This window comes from Podarcis erhardii, assembly GCF_964252035.2.
Source record: "Podarcis erhardii genome assembly, chromosome: 2".
Taxonomy (NCBI): Eukaryota; Metazoa; Chordata; class Lepidosauria; order Squamata; family Lacertidae; genus Podarcis; species Podarcis erhardii.
The window spans coordinates 27,753,953-27,772,847 of record NC_138498.1 but is presented as its reverse complement, the minus strand read 5'-3'; the positions used below and the strand labels follow the sequence as shown (position 1 = coordinate 27,772,847).

The 18,895-nt window shown below is 47.3% G+C and overlaps 1 protein-coding gene across 10 annotated transcripts in view; it reads left to right on the top strand.

The window, feature by feature from the left end:
- The window catches only part of SDK2 (sidekick cell adhesion molecule 2), a 338,404-nt gene that overhangs the window by 292,692 nt on the left and 26,817 nt on the right, over nucleotides 1–18,895 (top strand). For 9 of the 10 annotated variants that reach the window (XM_081849481.1, XM_081849479.1, XM_081849488.1 and 6 more), the window contains exons 21-35: nucleotides 872–1,063; nucleotides 3,677–3,798; nucleotides 4,800–4,909; nucleotides 5,526–5,676; nucleotides 6,455–6,692; nucleotides 6,868–6,983; nucleotides 7,883–8,072; nucleotides 8,932–9,030; nucleotides 9,703–9,897; nucleotides 12,956–13,157; nucleotides 13,518–13,621; nucleotides 14,766–14,836; nucleotides 15,757–15,892; nucleotides 16,611–16,667; nucleotides 17,714–17,815. In XM_081849481.1, coding sequence (XP_081705607.1) covers nucleotides 872–1,063; nucleotides 3,677–3,798; nucleotides 4,800–4,909; nucleotides 5,526–5,676; nucleotides 6,455–6,692; nucleotides 6,868–6,983; nucleotides 7,883–8,072; nucleotides 8,932–9,030; nucleotides 9,703–9,897; nucleotides 12,956–13,157; nucleotides 13,518–13,621; nucleotides 14,766–14,836; nucleotides 15,757–15,892; nucleotides 16,611–16,667; nucleotides 17,714–17,815 — 2,085 coding nt within the window. The remainder of the gene's footprint in view (nucleotides 1–871; nucleotides 1,064–3,676; nucleotides 3,799–4,799; nucleotides 4,910–5,525; nucleotides 5,677–6,454; nucleotides 6,693–6,867; nucleotides 6,984–7,882; nucleotides 8,073–8,931; nucleotides 9,031–9,702; nucleotides 9,898–12,955; nucleotides 13,158–13,517; nucleotides 13,622–14,765; nucleotides 14,837–15,756; nucleotides 15,893–16,610; nucleotides 16,668–17,713; nucleotides 17,816–18,895) is intronic. The other variant, XM_081849483.1, reaches the window with a different exon arrangement.

Here is an 18,895-nt window from a genome sequence, read left to right as displayed (position 1 = left end):
TAAACTGGAGCAAACATCAATCCGGAGAAAACCCGAATTGCCTAGAAATTGTGGATCAAGTGGAAAACCACTCAGACCTATTCTTTCTACTACCTAAGAAAGCTTCTGTAGAGGAGATATGTATCTTGATAGTCCGTGCTATCATATCCACTAGCCCTGTGAACTAACAGCCTGGAAGCCATCTTGATTTCAGCACAAGGAATAGTTTGGGAATTGGAACCAAGCATCACATCTGTTTGCTTCAGGCCCAATGGAGCTTCCCTGGTGATAGATTTCGAAAAGATTTTGAAGGATCCAACTCCATGTTAAGCATAAGACATAGGGAGCAGGTTATCCTGATAACAGTGCATTGGGAATTTAGGTTCATCTCTTCCCTTTCCAAAGGATGGAAATCACATCCTGATCGCTCTCCTCTTCCCACCCACCCCCCACACCCGAATGTGCCCATGAAGCTTAGGTAAACCTCATTTTAGCATTAGTGAGAACTTTTGCTTTTTACTGAGCCCTGTTGCCACATGGGCATGTGTGTATGATTTCAACCTTGACTGGCTGGGGAGAGAAGGCATCGTGCTCTCTTATGCTGTGATCAGAACAATAGTTCCCTCTCCACCCGATGCCTCTAATTAAGAAAGAGAGAAGACATAATAGCATGCTATGCGCTAGCCATAATGTGTCATTCAGCCTCAGGAAGCTTAATGAACTAGTGGAAGCACTAAAGCAATATAAATTAGAATCCCCAAAGAACTGTTGGTGAGGCCTAAGTCTCCGGCTTAAGGCCACCAGATTTACTGGACATGTTCTGTTTGTGCCTTGGGTTTTAAATGAACGTTGTGCAGTTCTACACATCTGTGTATGTTTTGGGCTCCTTCAGGCTACCGGATCTCCTGGGAAGAATACAACCGCACCAACACCCGTGTAACGCACTACCTGCCCAACGTCACACTGGAATACCGCGTCACTGGCCTCACGGCCCTCACGACATACACCATTGAAGTGGCAGCCATGACCTCGAAAGGCCAGGGACAAGTTTCTTCCTCCACCATCTCCTCAGGAGTTCCTCCAGGTAAGTTTGATTTGCGGACCCTGCATTCAGCAGAGCACAAGGGTGGCAAGGACCACCACAGCCTTGGTCCCTGCAGAATGCTTCAGTTAGTAGTGGAAGTCCCAGATACAGATGATTTTTCTTTCTTTTTTTACATCAGATGTACTGATACCCAGCTGAACCCTCTTTGAGACACTGATAAAGTGAAAATAGGTTATCTGGTCAGAGACCGCTATATAGTTGGACGTATGCATGATCATATTGCAAGCCCACTAATAATAAGAACAGACAGGAATCTCTTGAATAACCCAGTGTCTTCCCAGCTTTAGAAACACTACATCAAAGGGCAACTGGATTCACATAATAATGTTTCATATTCAGAAATGCAGTGGCACACACTTCCCTGTGATTATGTGAATATTTGTGGGGAAGAGAGGTTGATTTATTGATCTGTTGTTGTTGTTGTTGTTGTTGTTGTTTTCTCAGCATGAATGCCTCCCTTGTTCTGTTATAATGGCAATGGTGCCCACCTAAGAGGTGCCAGAATGCTGGAACTGAGTTCCGGCAAGTTCCAGCTGAAAAAATGCCCTGCAAGGTTATTCTTGTGCTTTCCATAAACTGCGGCTGGAATGTACTTCTTGTGCAGAAAGACTTGTCCTAAATCAGTACTCCTGTCTTTGCTTTGTTTACCTGTGCTGCGAACCCCGGCATCTCACAGCCACATTTCATGTTTCATTGGCTAGCAGCACCTGCTATGGGGGGGGCGGGAAGTCTCTCTGAGATTTTGACATCTTGCAAGGCCAATTTGCCCCTTAAACATGGAATCAGACTTGAAGGATGAAGCAACAGAAGGAGCTGTTGACTTGGGATAAGTGACCATTATGCCTGTTTTCATGAAGAATTTCCATCTATACCCCATGTAAGCTCTTAGCTCGGCCTTTGAGGGACTTCAGATTGAGACACTGAGCAACAGACCGTTCGCTGCGGTGATCCTTCAAGACTGAGGATGCAACTACAGGCACCAGCCCAAACCTTATAATTCTGTCTCTGTATATTTCTGCCGCTTTCCTAACCTTCAGGCAGCAAGCCATATCTAAGGTATTAGGAGCATTTATAGAGAGGGACTGCCTTTTACTAAGGATGAATCTACATCTAGTTGTTTCAAGCCCTCATGAGCAGAATTTTAAAAACGCGCTTTCGTGAAGAGATAAGTTGTCCGTATTTGATTTAATTCAGTTTGTCTGTGAGAACTTTGACTTTGCCAATCCCAATTAGCTTCAATATTTGTTCTTTTGAGTAATTCAATTAATTCAAGTGTGGGCCTCCTTCATGCGGGCAGATAGCATGGCCCCCACAATCTGACAACAACCAACCACTCACAAGCTTCAGAGTTATTAAATTAACAAACATCGGAGTAATGAATATGAAATTACAGAAAGCGCTGACAGCTCCCCTTGTGACCTTCATGAGATGGGAGTTTTAAATTTGATGAATATTTGAATCACTTCAAATATTTGTTTGAGGCCTGCACTTTTGTCAGACCTAATCCAAGGATGCCACAGTCTTATTATGCATCATAATAAGGCACCATGTTGGCCACCAATGAGCCTCTTGTTCTTCAGTTCCTTTTCTTTAATGTGAATTTTGGATGGGCATGGCATTATTTAGTTTATCCCATGTAACAATTAGTTGTCATTTAGACCTTTGTGCCTAGGGAAGAAGAACAATACCTTTAGAAGCACACAGTGTAACAAATCAACAATGGTTGCTTCTGCCAATGCAAAGCATTTTCAGCAATACAGGCTGGTTGGAGCGAAAGAGAAAGATTCTTAGCCTTGACCTTCCCCTCTCCTCCTGGTTGGATTGCCACACTTGACGTTGTTGAGGGTAAACACTCCTGGGGGGACAGCAGACCCCCAGTACCTCTGAGTGTCTCCCAGTAAGCACATCTCTGCAATATCATGTCCCTTCACTCCAGAGTGCCCCTCTGTGACACTTCTCATATGAAAAGTGGACACAAGTCTTCTGGCATCACACAGCAAGAAGATAGAAACATCCGTAGATCTAAACTACGTTTTATTCACAATATATACAGAGAATCCATAATCACGTCTGTGCCCTCCAAACTCTGGCAGGAAAAAAAGCATACAGCAAAAGTGAAAGTACAGTCCAATAACACTCTCAGACAGAAGAGATAAGACAGTCTTCCGTTCCCACACTCTTCTCAGACATCTCATGTGACTTATACTAATCACACTAGCCAGCATTGGCTTACGTAAAATCCTAACAGACGTTGATGGATATTTGCCCTTCAACTATAGTGTTTGGCACATGTAGCTTCTTTAATCTGTATTGGCTGCCTTTTTTCCATCCTAAAGACCTTTTTGGTTCACTGCATCTCAGTCCCCATCACCACTGCCACCAGCAGCTCATAGCATACTACAGTTTCGACTTTGCATAATCAAGTGGTGCTTTCTCCTGCTCTGGCTTGTTAGATGGAGAGTTCTTCAGTGCAGGATTTGGCCACTGTGTGCTGCCGTCATCCTGAGAAGGACAAAGAATGGCTGAGCCAATGCCTCTAATCCATTGGCTGTAGATATTCAAGTTCAATCTTTGCTTTCTCTTTGCCTGCAGAGCTCCCTGGAGCCCCATCGAACCTGGGCATCTCCAACATTGGTCCCCGCTCAGTCACACTTCAGTTCCGTCCTGGTTACGATGGCAAGACATCCATTTCCAGGTGGCAAGTGGAGGCTCAGGTAAGCCATTGGAAAGGGACACATCTGATGGTAGGAGAAGCCAGCAGCAGAGGAAGCTGTCTCATTCCTTTTCTTCTTCTTTTTAGCCCTTAGGATAGCAACTGTCGTATTAAAGTTAAAGAAGCATCTCTGCCATCAGGAGACACGTAAACTCAGTGGCAGGGAGCCAACATCCTCCACTGAGAATACGATTAAAATTTTAATTTTGCATGCATTGACTTTGCTTAATTTCAGGCATCTGTGGGGCAGGCGGAATTGCAGTAGCAGAAGGCAAGGAGGAAGGGAGGAGCCTGGCAGTTTGGATATAGAGAGAACAGTGTGTCGAATAACAGGAAATATGAGCTATAAGCAGGACTGTGTATTGTGCATAATTCACAATCTTATTTGAGAAGCACATCATTTGATACTTAAATATATTTGATATCCTGAAAATTTCCCCTGTTTTCTTTAAATAGTTTATAATCCTTGCTGCAAAAAGAGCTTTGCAGCAAGTATATGAGCAATGTCTAGTGAAATCTCACAAACTAAGAGAAGGCGGAGGTTCAGGGCCGGCCCATCCATGAGGTAGACTGAGGCAACCACCTCAGGTGGCAAAATCCAAGAGGCATCTCTATGTGACCCCCCTCTACTGCCATCAGAGAAGTGGCTGCATCGACTTCTGGGTTCTGGCAAGATCTCGCAAGAGCCTCGCGTGATCTTCCCGAGACCCTGGTAAGCAAGGCTTCAGCGGGTATGGGTGATGAGCTGGCTGGGCAGCCCCTTTCCATTTCACCTCAGATGGCAAAATAGGATGGGCTGCCCCTGTGGAGGTTATTTTTACTGATGGTGTAAACACATCAGGCAAAAAGTGTCCTGCTCTTCAGTCTCCGACAACACAAACCAAACTCTACAGCTTTAGCTAATACATTTTACACTGTCAGGGAGCAGAGAAACTGGCCGTACTATATGCAACGATGATGCTGGCCCAGTCCTGCTCATTATCTTGTTTGCCCTTTCCCTAGGTGGGTCAGATTGGTGAGAGTGAGGAGTGGACCCTCATCCACCAGCTGTCTAATGAGCCAGATGCCCGCTCCATGGAGGTGCCCAACCTCAATCCCTACACATACTACAGGTGAATGCTGCTTTTTGGGGAGATTGAAAGGATGGTGTTGGGTTGAGCATGCATGAAAACATAAGGGCCCTGCTGGAACAGAGTAAAGATCCATCTAGTTCGGCATCCTCCTTTCCGTAATGTCCAACCAGGTGCTTCCAGGAAGCCCAGAAAAGGGTCTGGGCAAAGGGGAACCAGGGGAACCAGGCCCTAAATCTCTTGTGACACTCTCATCTCCTAGTATTAGAAAGCTACAGCCAGGAGGGTTGTGGTCTGGCTAAAACTGGGGAATGAGAAGAGATGAGGCTTGTGGGTGTCATTAAGGACCTTCTACCGTTTCCCTCAAAATTAATGCATTAGCTAATAGGATAAAGGAATGCTGTGTAATGCCGGCCTAATTAAGCCATGTTTGCATGTCAACAGAGATTGTGACAACACACCCAGTAGCTCTCCTGTTGGCAGTGCAAGGAAGGGAAAGGAGCCAATGGAGGCCTCTCAGGGCATGCAAATGGGGGTGTTCAAAGTTCTATTTTTGTGTGTGTGTGTGTGTGTGTGTGTGTGTATTAGGCAGGGTGGGTGATTCCTATGCCACCTTGCAGTTCCTTCCAACACTAATCCATTTCCCCTCTCCTCCCAGCTTCCGCATGCGACAAGTGAACATAGTTGGCACCAGCCCACCCAGTCTGCCTTCCCGCAGGATCCAGACATTGCAGGCCCCACCTGATGTATCTCCTGCCAATATTACACTTCGGACAGCCAGTGAAACCAGTCTCTGGCTGAGATGGATGGTGAGCAGTAGCTCAGAAAGGCACTAGGCCTCATCATTGTTTCTGGAGGGGGGGGGGGACAGGGTTAATGAACCAGCACTGGGGCTGCTCATTGTTTACTAGGCAAGTCAAAATTATGTAGGATAGATATGAAATTAACTGGAAGATAGATGGGGTGAACAACTCCAGTTGAGGCTGGATTCGATGGTGGCAGGTATAAAACGACTAGGCCAGGGATGTACCTATCCATCTTTAACGATATAGACCTACAGGTCGATTCTACCTCTAACTGCCCTACTGGAATTAAGAAGACCTATGTAACACCAATTGTCTCATGGTGGGCACCATTTTGAATCAATACAGTCTACTCAGTACTTGTTTCCTTAACGCAAATGACAACTGTCTTTTGCCCAGCAGCAGCAACAGAAGAATCCCTAAGTACTTGTCCCAGATAGAGATGCCACCAAATTCTGTGCTAAGCCAAACTTTAGTGGTGGAATTCTGCTCCAATCTGTGGTGCAATCACCTCAAATCAGAACTGAAGTTTGCTTTAAAAGAGTTTTCAGGAGTTCTAGCCCATGCCTTTTAGATGCGTGTTATTTGTGCACAGAGGGCAAGGAGATAGGAATTGGGTGTTGGGTGTTGGGAGGGTACCACCTACAAGGTCCAGTATGGTCTCTGTCCCATATCCATTGAGGCAAAGAAATTCACTCAAACAGTATGGGATTTGTTTTTTTCATGCGAGGATTCTGGAAAGGACTCAGCTGCAGGCCAACAACAAAGCTCCCTTTCTTTCCAGCCTCTGCCAGAGACGGAGTACAACGGCAGCCCTGAGTCAGTGGGCTACCGGTTGCGCTACTCACGCCTAGACGGGCGTGGCCGCACACTGGCCAACACCATCCATGACCGTGTAGAGCGTGAGTTCACCATTGAAGACCTGGAAGAATGGACGGAGTACCGTGTGCAGGTGCAGGCTTTCAATGCCATTGGGCCTGGGCCATGGAGCCAGACCGTGGTGGGAAGAACCCGAGAGTCAGGTATCTTCTCCACCAGGCCCTTGAGACAGTCTAGGCAGGCCTCCCGTGGTCAGCCTGGAACTCTGAACATGAGGCTCGAGTCTCTGCTGAGGTGACCTACCTCTCGCAGAGCCATCTCAGAGAAACTCATTGGTGAAGCGCTGACTCCCCTCGGTTCTTCTCTTTGTGCGCGCAGTGCCTTCGTCTGGACCCACCAACATATCAGCTTTGGCAACCACCTCTACCTCTATGCTGGTGCGATGGAATGACATCCCAGAGGCTGACCGAAACGGGCTGGTTCTGGGCTACAAGGTGGGTGTGGGGAATGCAATGAAATGCTGACTTTTCTCTTGCCCCACCTTCCCGCTCCCTAAAATCTGCCGGTCCCTCATCAGCCCCAGCCTAAAGCCCCCTTATCATTCCAGAGCTAGTCTCTTTGTCTTCCTCATCAGCCTGGCCCATTGGTGTCTACCTGCAGGCCCCCACTGTCACAGGCCTCAGCTAGGCCCTTCTGTCCCAGCCCACAGCTTACTATGATCCTGTGAACCTGTTCACCAACTGCCTCTGCCATTGTAACTCAGTCTCTCGACTGGTGTTGGGCTGAGGTATTTGGCCCAGATTTTCTCAACATTTTGAGGGCAGGGCAAGCTTCTTTGGGGAGGGAGCTACCTGCGTTAACTGCTATGCCAAGCAATACCTGGTACTTCTAATATAGGTAAAGGTAAAGGGACCCCTGACCGTTAGGTCCAGTCACGGATGACTCTGGGGTTGCGGCGCTCATCTTGCTTTATTGGCCGAGGGAGCCAGCATACAGCTTCCGGGTCATGTGGCCAGCATGACTAAGCCGCTTCTGGCGAACCAGAGCAGTGCATGGAAACGCCGTTTACCTTCCCGCTGGAGTGGTACCTATTTATCTATTTGCACTCTGACGTGCATTCGAACTGCTAGGTTGGCAGGAGCAGGGACCGAGCAACAGGAGCTCACCCCGTCGCGGGGATTCAAACCGCTGACCTTCTGATTGGCAAGTCCTAGATTCTGTGGCTTCTAATATACAGCAGCCCAATGCTGGTCATCCAAGCTACGTGCTCTGTGTATATATGTCTGCAACATGGCAGCACAATGCAGCTTTTTTCCGCTCGGTGAAGGCCGCAGTGTTAATTTGAGCCGCTGTCTCTTCCTTCCCTCCACGGTTTGTCCCTGTTCTCTTCTAGGTCATGTATAAAGAGAAGGACTCAGACACAAGGGCTCAGTTCTGGTTGGTGGAGGGCAACGCTTCACGGAGTGCCCAGCTGACAGCTTTGGGCAAGTATGTTCTGTATGAGATCCGAGTGCTGGCTTTCACCCGCATCGGCGATGGTGTCCCCAGCAATCCGCCCATCCTGGAACGGACACTCGATGACGGTAGGCTTCCCAACAGCAACCCATATGGAGGAAGGAAAGCTTAACTCTGGGAGAGAAGGGATGGGGGAAACAGGGTGGTCTGTGAGATATTCAAAGTCCTTGGAAAGCAAATGAAAAAGAAAGGCTAAGCCTTATAGCACGTACCATTTGAGGACAAACTCAGTCCCGTACATCATGAAAAGCCAGGGAGCCTGTGGCACAATGGGTCAGTGCGTCTGGCTCTTAACCAGAACGTTGGTGGTTTGAGCCCACCCAGGGATGGCTGTGGACAGAATTCCTGCATTGGCGGGGGGTTGGACTAGTTGACCCTCAGGGTCCCTTCCAGCTGGATGATTCTATGATTGTATGGAGTTCTAATAGCATTTGCTGAAATAATAATAATACTTGGCATTTGTAGACTGCTTTCAGGTGCTTAGAGTACGTCGTGTACTTAATTTTGTTTCAGTCCTTACAACGATCTTGTACATTAGATTAGTATTACTGCCCTCATATTGCAGGGAGGGTGTTGAGGCTTCATGGAAACGGCAAGATTTGAACCAACGACTTCCTCGATCGGTAGTGCTATGCTTTAGCCATGATGCTAGATGTGTACACCGCAGTGGTGATTGCTTTAGAGTCATGACATTGCAAGATTAGCAGCTCCATGTCCCTAAACACAGTCCCAGTCTTCAAATAATAGACCAGGAGTGTCACCTTAAGCGCAGCATATGTTTGTGTGTGTGTGTGTGTGTGTGTGTGTGTGTGTTTGCACCCTGTGGCTATGTATGTATTTGCATTAAAAGTCTGTTCTCTGGCTAGGTGCGCAGAAATGTATGTGTTCCTTCTAAACTTCATCTGTGCACCTCTTCCTGTGTTCCAGTACCTGGGCCTCCAGTGGGCATTCTCTTCCCTGAAGTAAGAACAACTTCTGTACGGCTAATCTGGCAGCCACCTGCTGCTCCCAATGGCATCATTCTGGGTAAGCAGGCAACCCCTACGTACCATGGAGATTGTAGACCAGAGTGGCTTAAGCAGCACTCTCCCCACCCAACTTTTGTCTACAATTCTCAATGTCGGTTCAGTGCCACTAGAGCGGGCAGGGCCACACTTGGCACTCCAGATGTTTTGGGACTACAACTCCCATCAAACTTAGCTAACAGGGATGATGGGAATTGTAGTCCCAAAACATCTGGAGGGCCAAGTTTGGCCATGCCTGCACTAGAGCCGGCCCACCCATGAGGCGGGATGAAGCAGCTGCCCTTGAGCAGAAGCCCTTGCAAAGCCTCGCCGCTGAGTGGGAAGGGACATTTGGCAAGAGGAGAAGCCCTTGCCAAATTACCACAGTCACCCAGCAGGGTGGTAAGGCTTTGCAAGGGCTTTTCCTTGGAGGGAAGCCCTTGCAGAGTCTAACACACACCCCGTTATGGGGGCAACCGCAGGACCTTTTTGCCTCCAGTGCTTGAAACATCTTGGGCCAACCTTGAATGGAGAGGATAAAGGAAACCAGCCCACCTTGCCAGCCATGTGTAACCTCTCCTAAAACCATTTCCATGGTTCTGATCTACTTCTTCCTGGACTAAAGTCAGGATATGGGGATTGTGTCCTCTCCCCAATAATTTCCTGTTTGGGTTTGTCTTCCTCTTGCATGCAGCCTACCAGATCACTCACCGCCTCAACACCACCACCGCCAATTCTGCCAGCGTGGAAGTTCTCAACCCCAGTGCGAGGCAGTTTACTGCTACTGGTCTCAGACCCGAGTCGACCTACCTTTTCCGTATCACAGCACAGACCCGGAAAGGCTGGGGTGAGGCAGCAGAAGCGTTGGTGGTGACTACAGAGAAGAGAGGTAATTTTTTTCCAGGAAGGGACATAATGCCTGGAATTGGGAGGAAAGCTCCAAAATGCATGCTATGTATCAAGGCCAGCGTGGTTGAGCACACAAAATTGCAGACACCGAATGCCGATAGAAAAAGTAGAATTCTATACGGCCCTATATGGCCTAGGACCCTCGTACCTACGGGACCGCCTCTCCTGTTATGTCCCACAGAGGACCTTACGGTCTTCAAATAAAAACATCTTGGAGATTTTGGGCCACAGGGAGGTTAGACTGGCCTCAACCAGAGCCAGGGCTTTTTCAGCTGTGGCCCCGATCTGGTGGAATGCTCTGTCACAAGAGACTAGGGCCCTGCAGGAGTTGACATCTTTATGCAGGGCTTCAAGACAGAGCTGTTCCACCAGGCCTTTGGCCAGGGCACAGTCTGACCCCCTCTCTCCTTCGGTAATCCTCACAGAACTCTAGCCCAATGGTTGCCATTAATTTGATTTTGAATTGATTTTGAATTGATTTTAGAATGAATTGATTTTAGAATGCATTTCAATTAGTTGCATTTAGAATGCATTTCAATTGTGATTGTATGTAAACTGTGTTACTTTTATTGTTGTTAGCCGCTCTGAGCCCTGCTTCAGTTGGGGAAGGCGGGATATAAATAAATTATTATTATTATTATTATTATTATTATTATTATTATTATTATTATTTCTGGACTTCCACTTCACATGTTAGGTGGCGGTGCCATATTTTTAGTACTTATCCATATGATTTTTAAAGAAAGCTTCCTGCATGGTTACCTAGCACACCACGCTGATGCACTAGTTTTCTATATGCAGAGCGGTTCTTTTATGATGGAGCATAAAAATTATGGAATGTGCACTCATAGTATGAAGTAGTTCTGTCAGAATTGTACCCCCTCAGGCCTTTACTGTTTGTGATATGCAGCCATGTATGTCTTTCCTCTAGTTGTTGTTTTTTGGGGAGAGGGGGGTCTTAATCTTCTTTTGATGCTGCCAGTTTTGAGTAGAGGAATGGTAGATATCACCTCCTTTCGGCCATTTTCCACTCAAAATTGCTCTACCCCCATCCCACAGCTCCTTTTCTTCCCGAGATAAAGCTATATTCATTCCCCCACCCCTCACTGCACCTTAGTGAGTGGGAAAATAAGTTGGGGGGGGATTTTGAATGAAAGGACAGCTGGACAGAAATAGTTAAGCAAACAGCTGTTCATCTGCTTCGACTTGCAGACTTCCGAAGCTGCTTTCAGATTAAATAAGTCCCATGCCACACCTGGTTTGGGCCTCAGGCTTCTAACTCATTCGGCGAAATATGTTGGCCTTAAGCTAATGCACTTTCCTGATATAAAGAGGAGGTTGGTCTGTAGTGAATCTACGTGGATTTTAAATTCTCAAGCTACAGCTGGATAGTAAAGCCTTTTTGTTTGCTGCAGACTTGGATTTCACAAAACTGGAAAAGCAATGTTCTGTAGGCTCACCAGAGATCCACAATGCACATCATCTGGTGTTTGTTTGTTTGTTTTTAATTGGAAGTGTCATTTGTGTATAAATAATTGAATGGTTCATTAGGGCATTCCTGACAATTTTTTATAATATAGAGAAACTAGGGAGGCTCCTCCCAGAGACGCCAACTTGCGCTGAAGATTGAGGGGGCGACGTTGTGTGTGTCATGTTTCAGGAGGAGGAGGGGGCGGAGCCAAATACAGTGGCCGGTGGCTCCTCCTCTCTTGTGCTCAGCCTCCTTCCACGGCAGGAGGAGGAGAAACAGGCCACTGAAGCAGTGCTCAGCTCTGCACTCGGCCTCCTCCGTCCCCTGAGGATAAGGAACATTGGGGAGCCTAAAGAGCTTGGCCCCCTGGAGTTAGTGCCCATGGCTCACCCTCTGCACTCATCTAGTATGATTATAAGTGCTGCATAGAATGTGATTGTTCATGTGTCAAAAAGGCACTCATTGACAAGAATCCATAATACAACCCTCCACCAACCCCATGCTGTTTTGTGATTTTTTAAAAAGGTTTTTTTACTTTATACACCTCTGCTTTTTACTACTTGAGTCACTATATCTCTCAGGCACAGGATTTTAAGGCCTCTGTTAAAAACACCATAAAAAGGTAAAGGTACCCCTGACCGTTAGGTCCAGTCACGGACGACTCTGGGGTTGCGCATTCATCTCGCTCTATAGGCTGTGACTGGCATGACTAAGCCACTTCTGGCAAACCAGAGCAGCGCACGGAAACGCCGTTTACCTTCCCGCCAGAGCGGTACCTATTTATCGGCTTGCACTTTGATGTGCTTTTGAACTGCTAGGTGGGCAGGAGCTGGGACCGAACAACAGGCGCTCACCCCGTCGTGGGGATTCGAACTGCCGACCTTCCAATCGGCAAGCCCTAGGCTCTGTGGTTTAGACCACAGCGCCACCCGCAAAAACACTGTACCAAATACCAAAAAGAGGTCTCTCATCATCAGCTCATGAATGAACTCCCCCCCCCCCAATCTTCTGCTTTCATGGCGCTATTTGAAGCATATGTACTTCTCCAGGAGCAAATTGCCGCCCCCCCCCCCGCCTCCCAAAGAATCAGAAAACAAGCAGAAAGATAGTCAGGACTCAGGAGTGGTTATCTAGCCCTGCCGCTTTCATTGAATTGAAATATCAAATTACTTTTCTGTTTGAAGAAGCCCATGAGAGCATCACATTAAAATACAGATGGTTTCTTCTTTTTGATCATGGGGGTCGGGGAGAGGGAGCACTTTTAAAAAGGAGAAGAGAATATGATTCTTGGGAACCCAATGAACACTCTGGGTCTCATGCTGGAGCTCAGCTTCTCTGGTTTGTAAACTAACAAGTATTGTGTTCACTCGATCTAGGTTAGAGTCAGATAGGGAAGGTATTGCCTAGATCTGATGTGCAAATCAGGTTTCTTTCAAGCTGATACTAAACTCTCTTCAAGGTGATGGATGGGTTCTCATATTTGTCCTTAAACCTATACTATCACTGCCATGTCTATTTTCACCCCATGTTTCCAGCCTTCAGTGATCTGTACCCCTCTTGCCCCCAGACCGTCCCCAACCTCCCAGCAAGCCAGTTGTGTTGCAGGAAGATGTCAAGTCAAGAAGTGTACTATTGTCCTGGGAGCCGGGCAGTGATGGGCTCTCACCTATCCGGTATTACACTGTACAAACACGGGAACTTCCTGATGGGAAATGGGTGCTGCATTCTGCCTCCGTGAACCACAACACCACATCCTTCATAGTCAACAGGTGAGACATCAACGGGTGGGATGAAAGGAGACGTTTATTTGGAAAAGAAGGTGGCATTGACAAGGACGACTGTTATGTGACTGGATATGGAGCACATCTTCCAGTCACAGAGCTGTCCTCAGATTCCCACTGGTCCAAACTGAAATTTCCTGCCTGAGTGGTATTGAGTCTGAAATCAAGGCTAGCCATTAGTTCACACAGTATTAAGATAGCTTTTCTGAGAATGAGCTTGTTAGTCTCGAGGTAGAACGTGTTAAAATCAGTGGCTTGGCAGGCAGAATACAGCAAGACCTGTGCACCTGTTTGTATCTTGTGGTTTTCTGCCAAAAACAAGCCAAGTACCATGTGCTCCCTTTGCAGGCTGAAACCCTTCACTACCTACAAATTCCGGGTCAAGGCAACCAATGATATTGGTGACAGCGAATACAGTGAAGAGTCAGAGTCACTCACCACACTACAGGCTGGTATGTGAATGCATTAAATCATGTTACTTTAGAACGAGACACTTTCCTCTTCTGGTTATAGGAGCAGAAGTTCTCGTGCAAGTGAAACCATTGCAGTGTACATAGAGTGGTTACCTCTTCCAGTCTACCTGGAGCAGTGCTGTTTCAGCCGTTCACTCCTGCATCCAGATCACAAAAACAGAACCAGGAAAGAGTTTGAACCTAGTCAAACGTCTGCAGTCACCTGTCTTCATCCTCAACCACCTCCCTCCCTCTTCCACATCTAGCTTTGCATATCCTTTCGTTATGGGCCAATCTCTTCCATGCATTGCACGTTGCCTGAAGTGGCCCTGATGCTGTTAGAACAGAGGAGGAGAGTAGGGGCTGCAGCTGAGGCTGGCTGCTGTGGACTGCAAAACCAGTGTTGCGACGGACACCTTGGGGTTGAGAAAACCGGTAGATGGGAAAGGTTGGGGGTAATTTTGAAGAGCGGTAATAGGGACATGAAAGCATCATAGAGCGGTATCTGTAGAGAAACCAGAAGTCAATGAAAGAAAAAGAATACAGTGGTACCTTGGTAGTCAAATGGCTTGGCTCCCAAACAAATCAGCTCCTGAACACCGCAAACCCAGAATTGAGTGTTGTGGTTTGCAAACATTTTTCGGAAGCCGAACATCCCACGCAGTTTACGCAGCCTCCGGTTGAGTGCAGGAAGCTCCTGCAGCCAATTGGAAGCTGCGCCTTGGTTTTTGAATGGTTTCAGGAATCAAACAGACTCCTGGAACAGATTAAGTTTGAGAACCAAGGTACCACTGTAATTCGAGGAAACAAATGGTTCTAAAGGGGATAGGGAGGGGACAATGATGGGCAGAGCAGATTGTACAGAGGGCAAAGGACACCCAATACCAACTGGACCCAAGATATTCCACATCGTGGAAATGTTCCGTCATCAAAAACCATTGTCTCCCTGCTTTGGAATTGCAAAAGCCACCAATAATCTGTAAAATGGTAACCAGTTTGGGCCTTTACCACCAAGGGCAAGTTGTCAGCTGAGTACAACAAGTAGCATGCCATTTCTCAGGGCTCTGTGTCTCATGAAGACAAGCAAGAACAGCTTGGATCTTCTTGTATTTGACTGATATATATTTTCCCCCTCTTCCCTCAGCCCCAGAGGAAGCTCCCACTATCTTGTCAGTGACCCCACACACCACCACATCTGTACTGATCCGCTGGCAGGTAGGGTGATGTACCTTTTCTTTCTCCCTCATTGGAACTTGATGAGTAGGAGAACTGGAATGTTCAGGAGTTCTCGCTGTCTTGGGGAAAAGCTTCCGAGCAATGAAACATGACTGTGCTGCACAGTGGTTCTGGGTGGCATTCTAAGCTTATTTCTGATGGCCAGCAAATCTGGTAGTGTCTCTGTCTTGAGCAGGCATAGGCAAAGTCTGCCCTCCAGATGTTTTGGGACTACAACTCCCATCATCCCTGACCACTCGTCATGTTAGCTAGGGATGATGGGAGTTGTAGTCCCAAAACATCTGGAGGGCCAAGTTTGCCTATACCTGGTCTTGAGCATGGTCTTAGAAAGTTGAGTTTGAAAACGGTCATAAGATTTGCAACCATGTCTATTATGCGCAGATATGTACCTAGTTTCCGCACTTTAGCCCCAGCTCAGCATTCTTTATTCCACCCACAAAAGAAGGTTCTGCTGTCAAAATGGGGCAGGTGACTTTGGTGACGAAACTGTGGACTCTGTTGAGTTTGCTTGTGTGTTGCAGCAAGGGCGTGGTGGAAGGGTATGGAGGATCTGAAAAGTGGGAAACAGAAATGTTTAACCAAACCAGTGTGAAATATTGGCTTGAGTTCGGCATCAGTAGTTTGGCTAGTACACCCAACCCATCCATTCCTCAAGGCAAAGAGCATATAAAGATCCTGAGGCGCCTTTTGCCAGTCTCCAGTGATGCTTCCCTCCTGGCAGTGACAGGGAAGGGAAACCCTGGCATTTTAGCACCACTTCCAGCTTTTGACTGGGCAATGGGAGGTGACGGTTTTAGAAAGCAGGTGTTGAAAGCTGGTCTCGCAAGTGTCAGCTGTGCAAGGGGAAGCAAATATAGTTTGTGAGTCCCTCATTGATTTATCTGTTTCTCCTTCCGTAGGCTCCATCTGAGGACAGAATCAATGGCATCTTACTAGGTTTTCGCATCCGCTACCGGGAGCTGGCATACGAAGGGGCGCGAGGATTCACTGCACGCAGTATCGGTAATCCCGGTGCAAAATGGGCAGAACTCACCTGTGAGTATGCTTGTGAGCAGCAAGGGTTCTGGGAACTGGAAAAAGCAAAACAAACAAACAAAAAAGCCAACAAACACTAGCATGGGAACCATCATTCCAGAGCAAGCCACCCATAACAAGCGCTGGTCCTAAGATTTAAGCCCAAGATTTAAGCACCAGTGTACCCAGTGCTTTCTCCAGTAACAAAAGTGACTTGACAAGCATTTTCCCTTGCAGTCATAAGTCAGCGCTGCAAGCATTCAGAAGCTGCCCTAGAATAATACATTGTTGTTCCCAATGCGTTTGAAATGGAAAACATTGATCTTAGCAAGTGGTTGGTATATTCAGCCCTATCAGCTCGACCTTTTTTAGTGCCAGGGTGTCTCTCTCTGAGAGAGACTTTTCCTTTTTGTGGAATTGCTGGATCCAGTGACAATTGGCTCCTGAGTCATTTGGGAAGATCTATCACCCAGGCTATCATGATGCCCATAAACTCTTTCTGGTCAGATTTGTCCATCTTTGGTAGCTACAACCCCTCTGAGATATTTCCCCCCTTTCCCAATACTTCGTTGGAGACTTCTCGGTGTTCTTTGATGTGGCTGTGAGTTTCTCTCCTAGCTGCTTCTTCCTCACCCCTGATTGATGTCTGTTAGTCCTGCTTGCATTGTCGAGATGTTTATTTACATGTGGCTAACCTGCATTGACTGCTTCTCCCTTCTGACCACCTGCCACCCCACAGCAACGTATGCCATGCGGAACCTGACTGAGGCCTCCCTCACACAATACGAGCTGGACAGTAAGTGGGTGCTTCTTCTCTTGTCTGTGCAATCGTTTCTGCTTGTGTTTCTGGTCTCTCTTGAATCTGGTTCCTATCTAGATTTTAGCACCGTCACCTACGGAAGGTGACTGGCAGCAGGGAGAACAGCTGCTCTTTCCTGTTTTTGTTGTTAGCTCATCACTTTCTAGAACCCAGGATGTCACCTTTGCTCAAGGATAGCTTCTTTCGCTTCCAATTAAAACCCCTAATCTGGCAAAAAAGAAAGTGCAAGTTCCCCATGAGTAGATTTCCCAGTTTTAACACACAGGCAGTCCACATTTGCTTTTTATGGTGTTTTCCCTGTTAATTTGGGTACTTTCCTATCTTCTAGAGTGGAATAATAGAGAGCAAATTTGTGATAAATTTAGGGGCTTTATGTAGGGGCAGGGAAGTAAGGACCGAGATTCATGAAGAAGAATTTTGCTTACATGAAATATCTCCCTTTCCATACTGTAAGGCCTGTTAATGCTGTGTACGCACTATATGTTTTTAAAACAAATTTGAAGCACATTCTTTCCCTCAAATAATTCTGGGCACTATCACATGCCTGGGTTGCTGGGAAGCAGTAGTAGTAAATTACAGTGCCTGAAATATTTGAGGGAAAGAATGCATTTTGAACATGGTATAAACATATAGCGTGTATGCAGCCTAAGACTCGTTTTACAACAAAGTTTACTTCAGCTTGCTTAGCTTTGGTTAGAACCACGAAGGCTTTCTAAAGTGCTGGTTCACATACTGGAAGCCAGACGTCACAATTAATTTTTTCTGGTGCCCTTGCTCTGTCCTCTTACCTTCTGGAGAAATATCCTGGCACCATCTGCCAGCTTTGCAAAGGGTTGTGAAGGAATTAGTACTGTTGTGGGAGTGGTGTCATGTAGGAGCACACAAAAAGGAGGGAAATGTGAGACCAGATCATAGCCAGGAATGTATACGCCACTACTTTTAAAGGCAACGCCAGAATTAAGAAACAAACTCTGCCTCTGCCTCCATGTATGACAATCTCCTTTCCAATCTCACCTCTGCAGACCTGAACAAGCACCGCCGCTATGAGATCCGAATGAGTGTCTACAATGCTGTGGGTGAAGGCCCCACCAGCTCACCACAGGAAGTCTTTGTGGGAGAGGCTGGTAAGCCAGGCGTCTTTTTTTTTCCCCCTCTAGGAGCCGTTTTCTCTCTCAAGTTTCCCTATATCCTTGTGCTTCCTGAGAGCTTAGAGCATAAGCCTGAGGAGGGAGCAGGCCGGCAGGCTAAAACAGCAACCAATTGTATTGCCTGCAGCTCTAGTGCAAGCCTACAAGTAAGGGCCATAGTTCAGTGGTACAGCATCTGCGTTGCATGCAGAAGGTCCCAGGTGCAAATCTCATCATCTCCAGGTAGGGCTGGGAAGGGCTCCCTGGACTGAAACGCCAAAGAGCTGTTGCCTGTCAGTGCAGACAGTAGAGCTAGGTGGACCCAGTGGCCTGACTCTGTATAAGGCAGCTGCCTATGTCTCATGCCCATTAGCTACCAGTCCCACACAACAAGCCAGCAGATCCATTCCTTAATCAATACAGAGGCAGCTGCCAACAAGAGGTCATTAGGGGTGGATCCCAAGAGCAGACAGGTCTGTGGCCAAGCCCGGAAGCTCGTGTAGGGTAAACAAACATCCATTCCAAACCAAAAAAACAGTCCCTGCTTCTCCGTGGACTTGTCAGAGCATCAATTAACTCAGGCACCACACCGACTCAGCCCCGAATACACTGACCCGATGCTTGGAGGCTGTGGCTGGATGGTTTCGTGGGAGCCAATTGAAACTAAATCCTTCAAAGACAGAGGTCCTCTGGCTGGGGGCATGGGGATGAGGAATCAACTCCCTTCTCTTGCGGGGGCCCAATTAGTGCCAGTGCCTTCCGTTAAGAGTTTGGGTGTAATCCTTGACGCCTCCCTTTCCACGGAGGCGCAGGTTACAGCAACAGCTAAGGCAGCATTTTTCCATCTTCGCCTCATTAAGCAGTTGGTCCCTTACCTTTCCCGCCCCGACCTGGCCACAGTGATCCATGCGACGGTCACCTCCAGGCTTGACTACTGTAATTCGCTCTACACAGGGCTGCCCTTGAAACTGTCCCACAAACTCCAGCGGGTGCAGAATGCTGCAGCGAGGCTCCTCACGGGGTCCCTGCCATGGGAGCATATTCAGCCAGTGCTTTACCAGTTGCACTGGCTCCCGG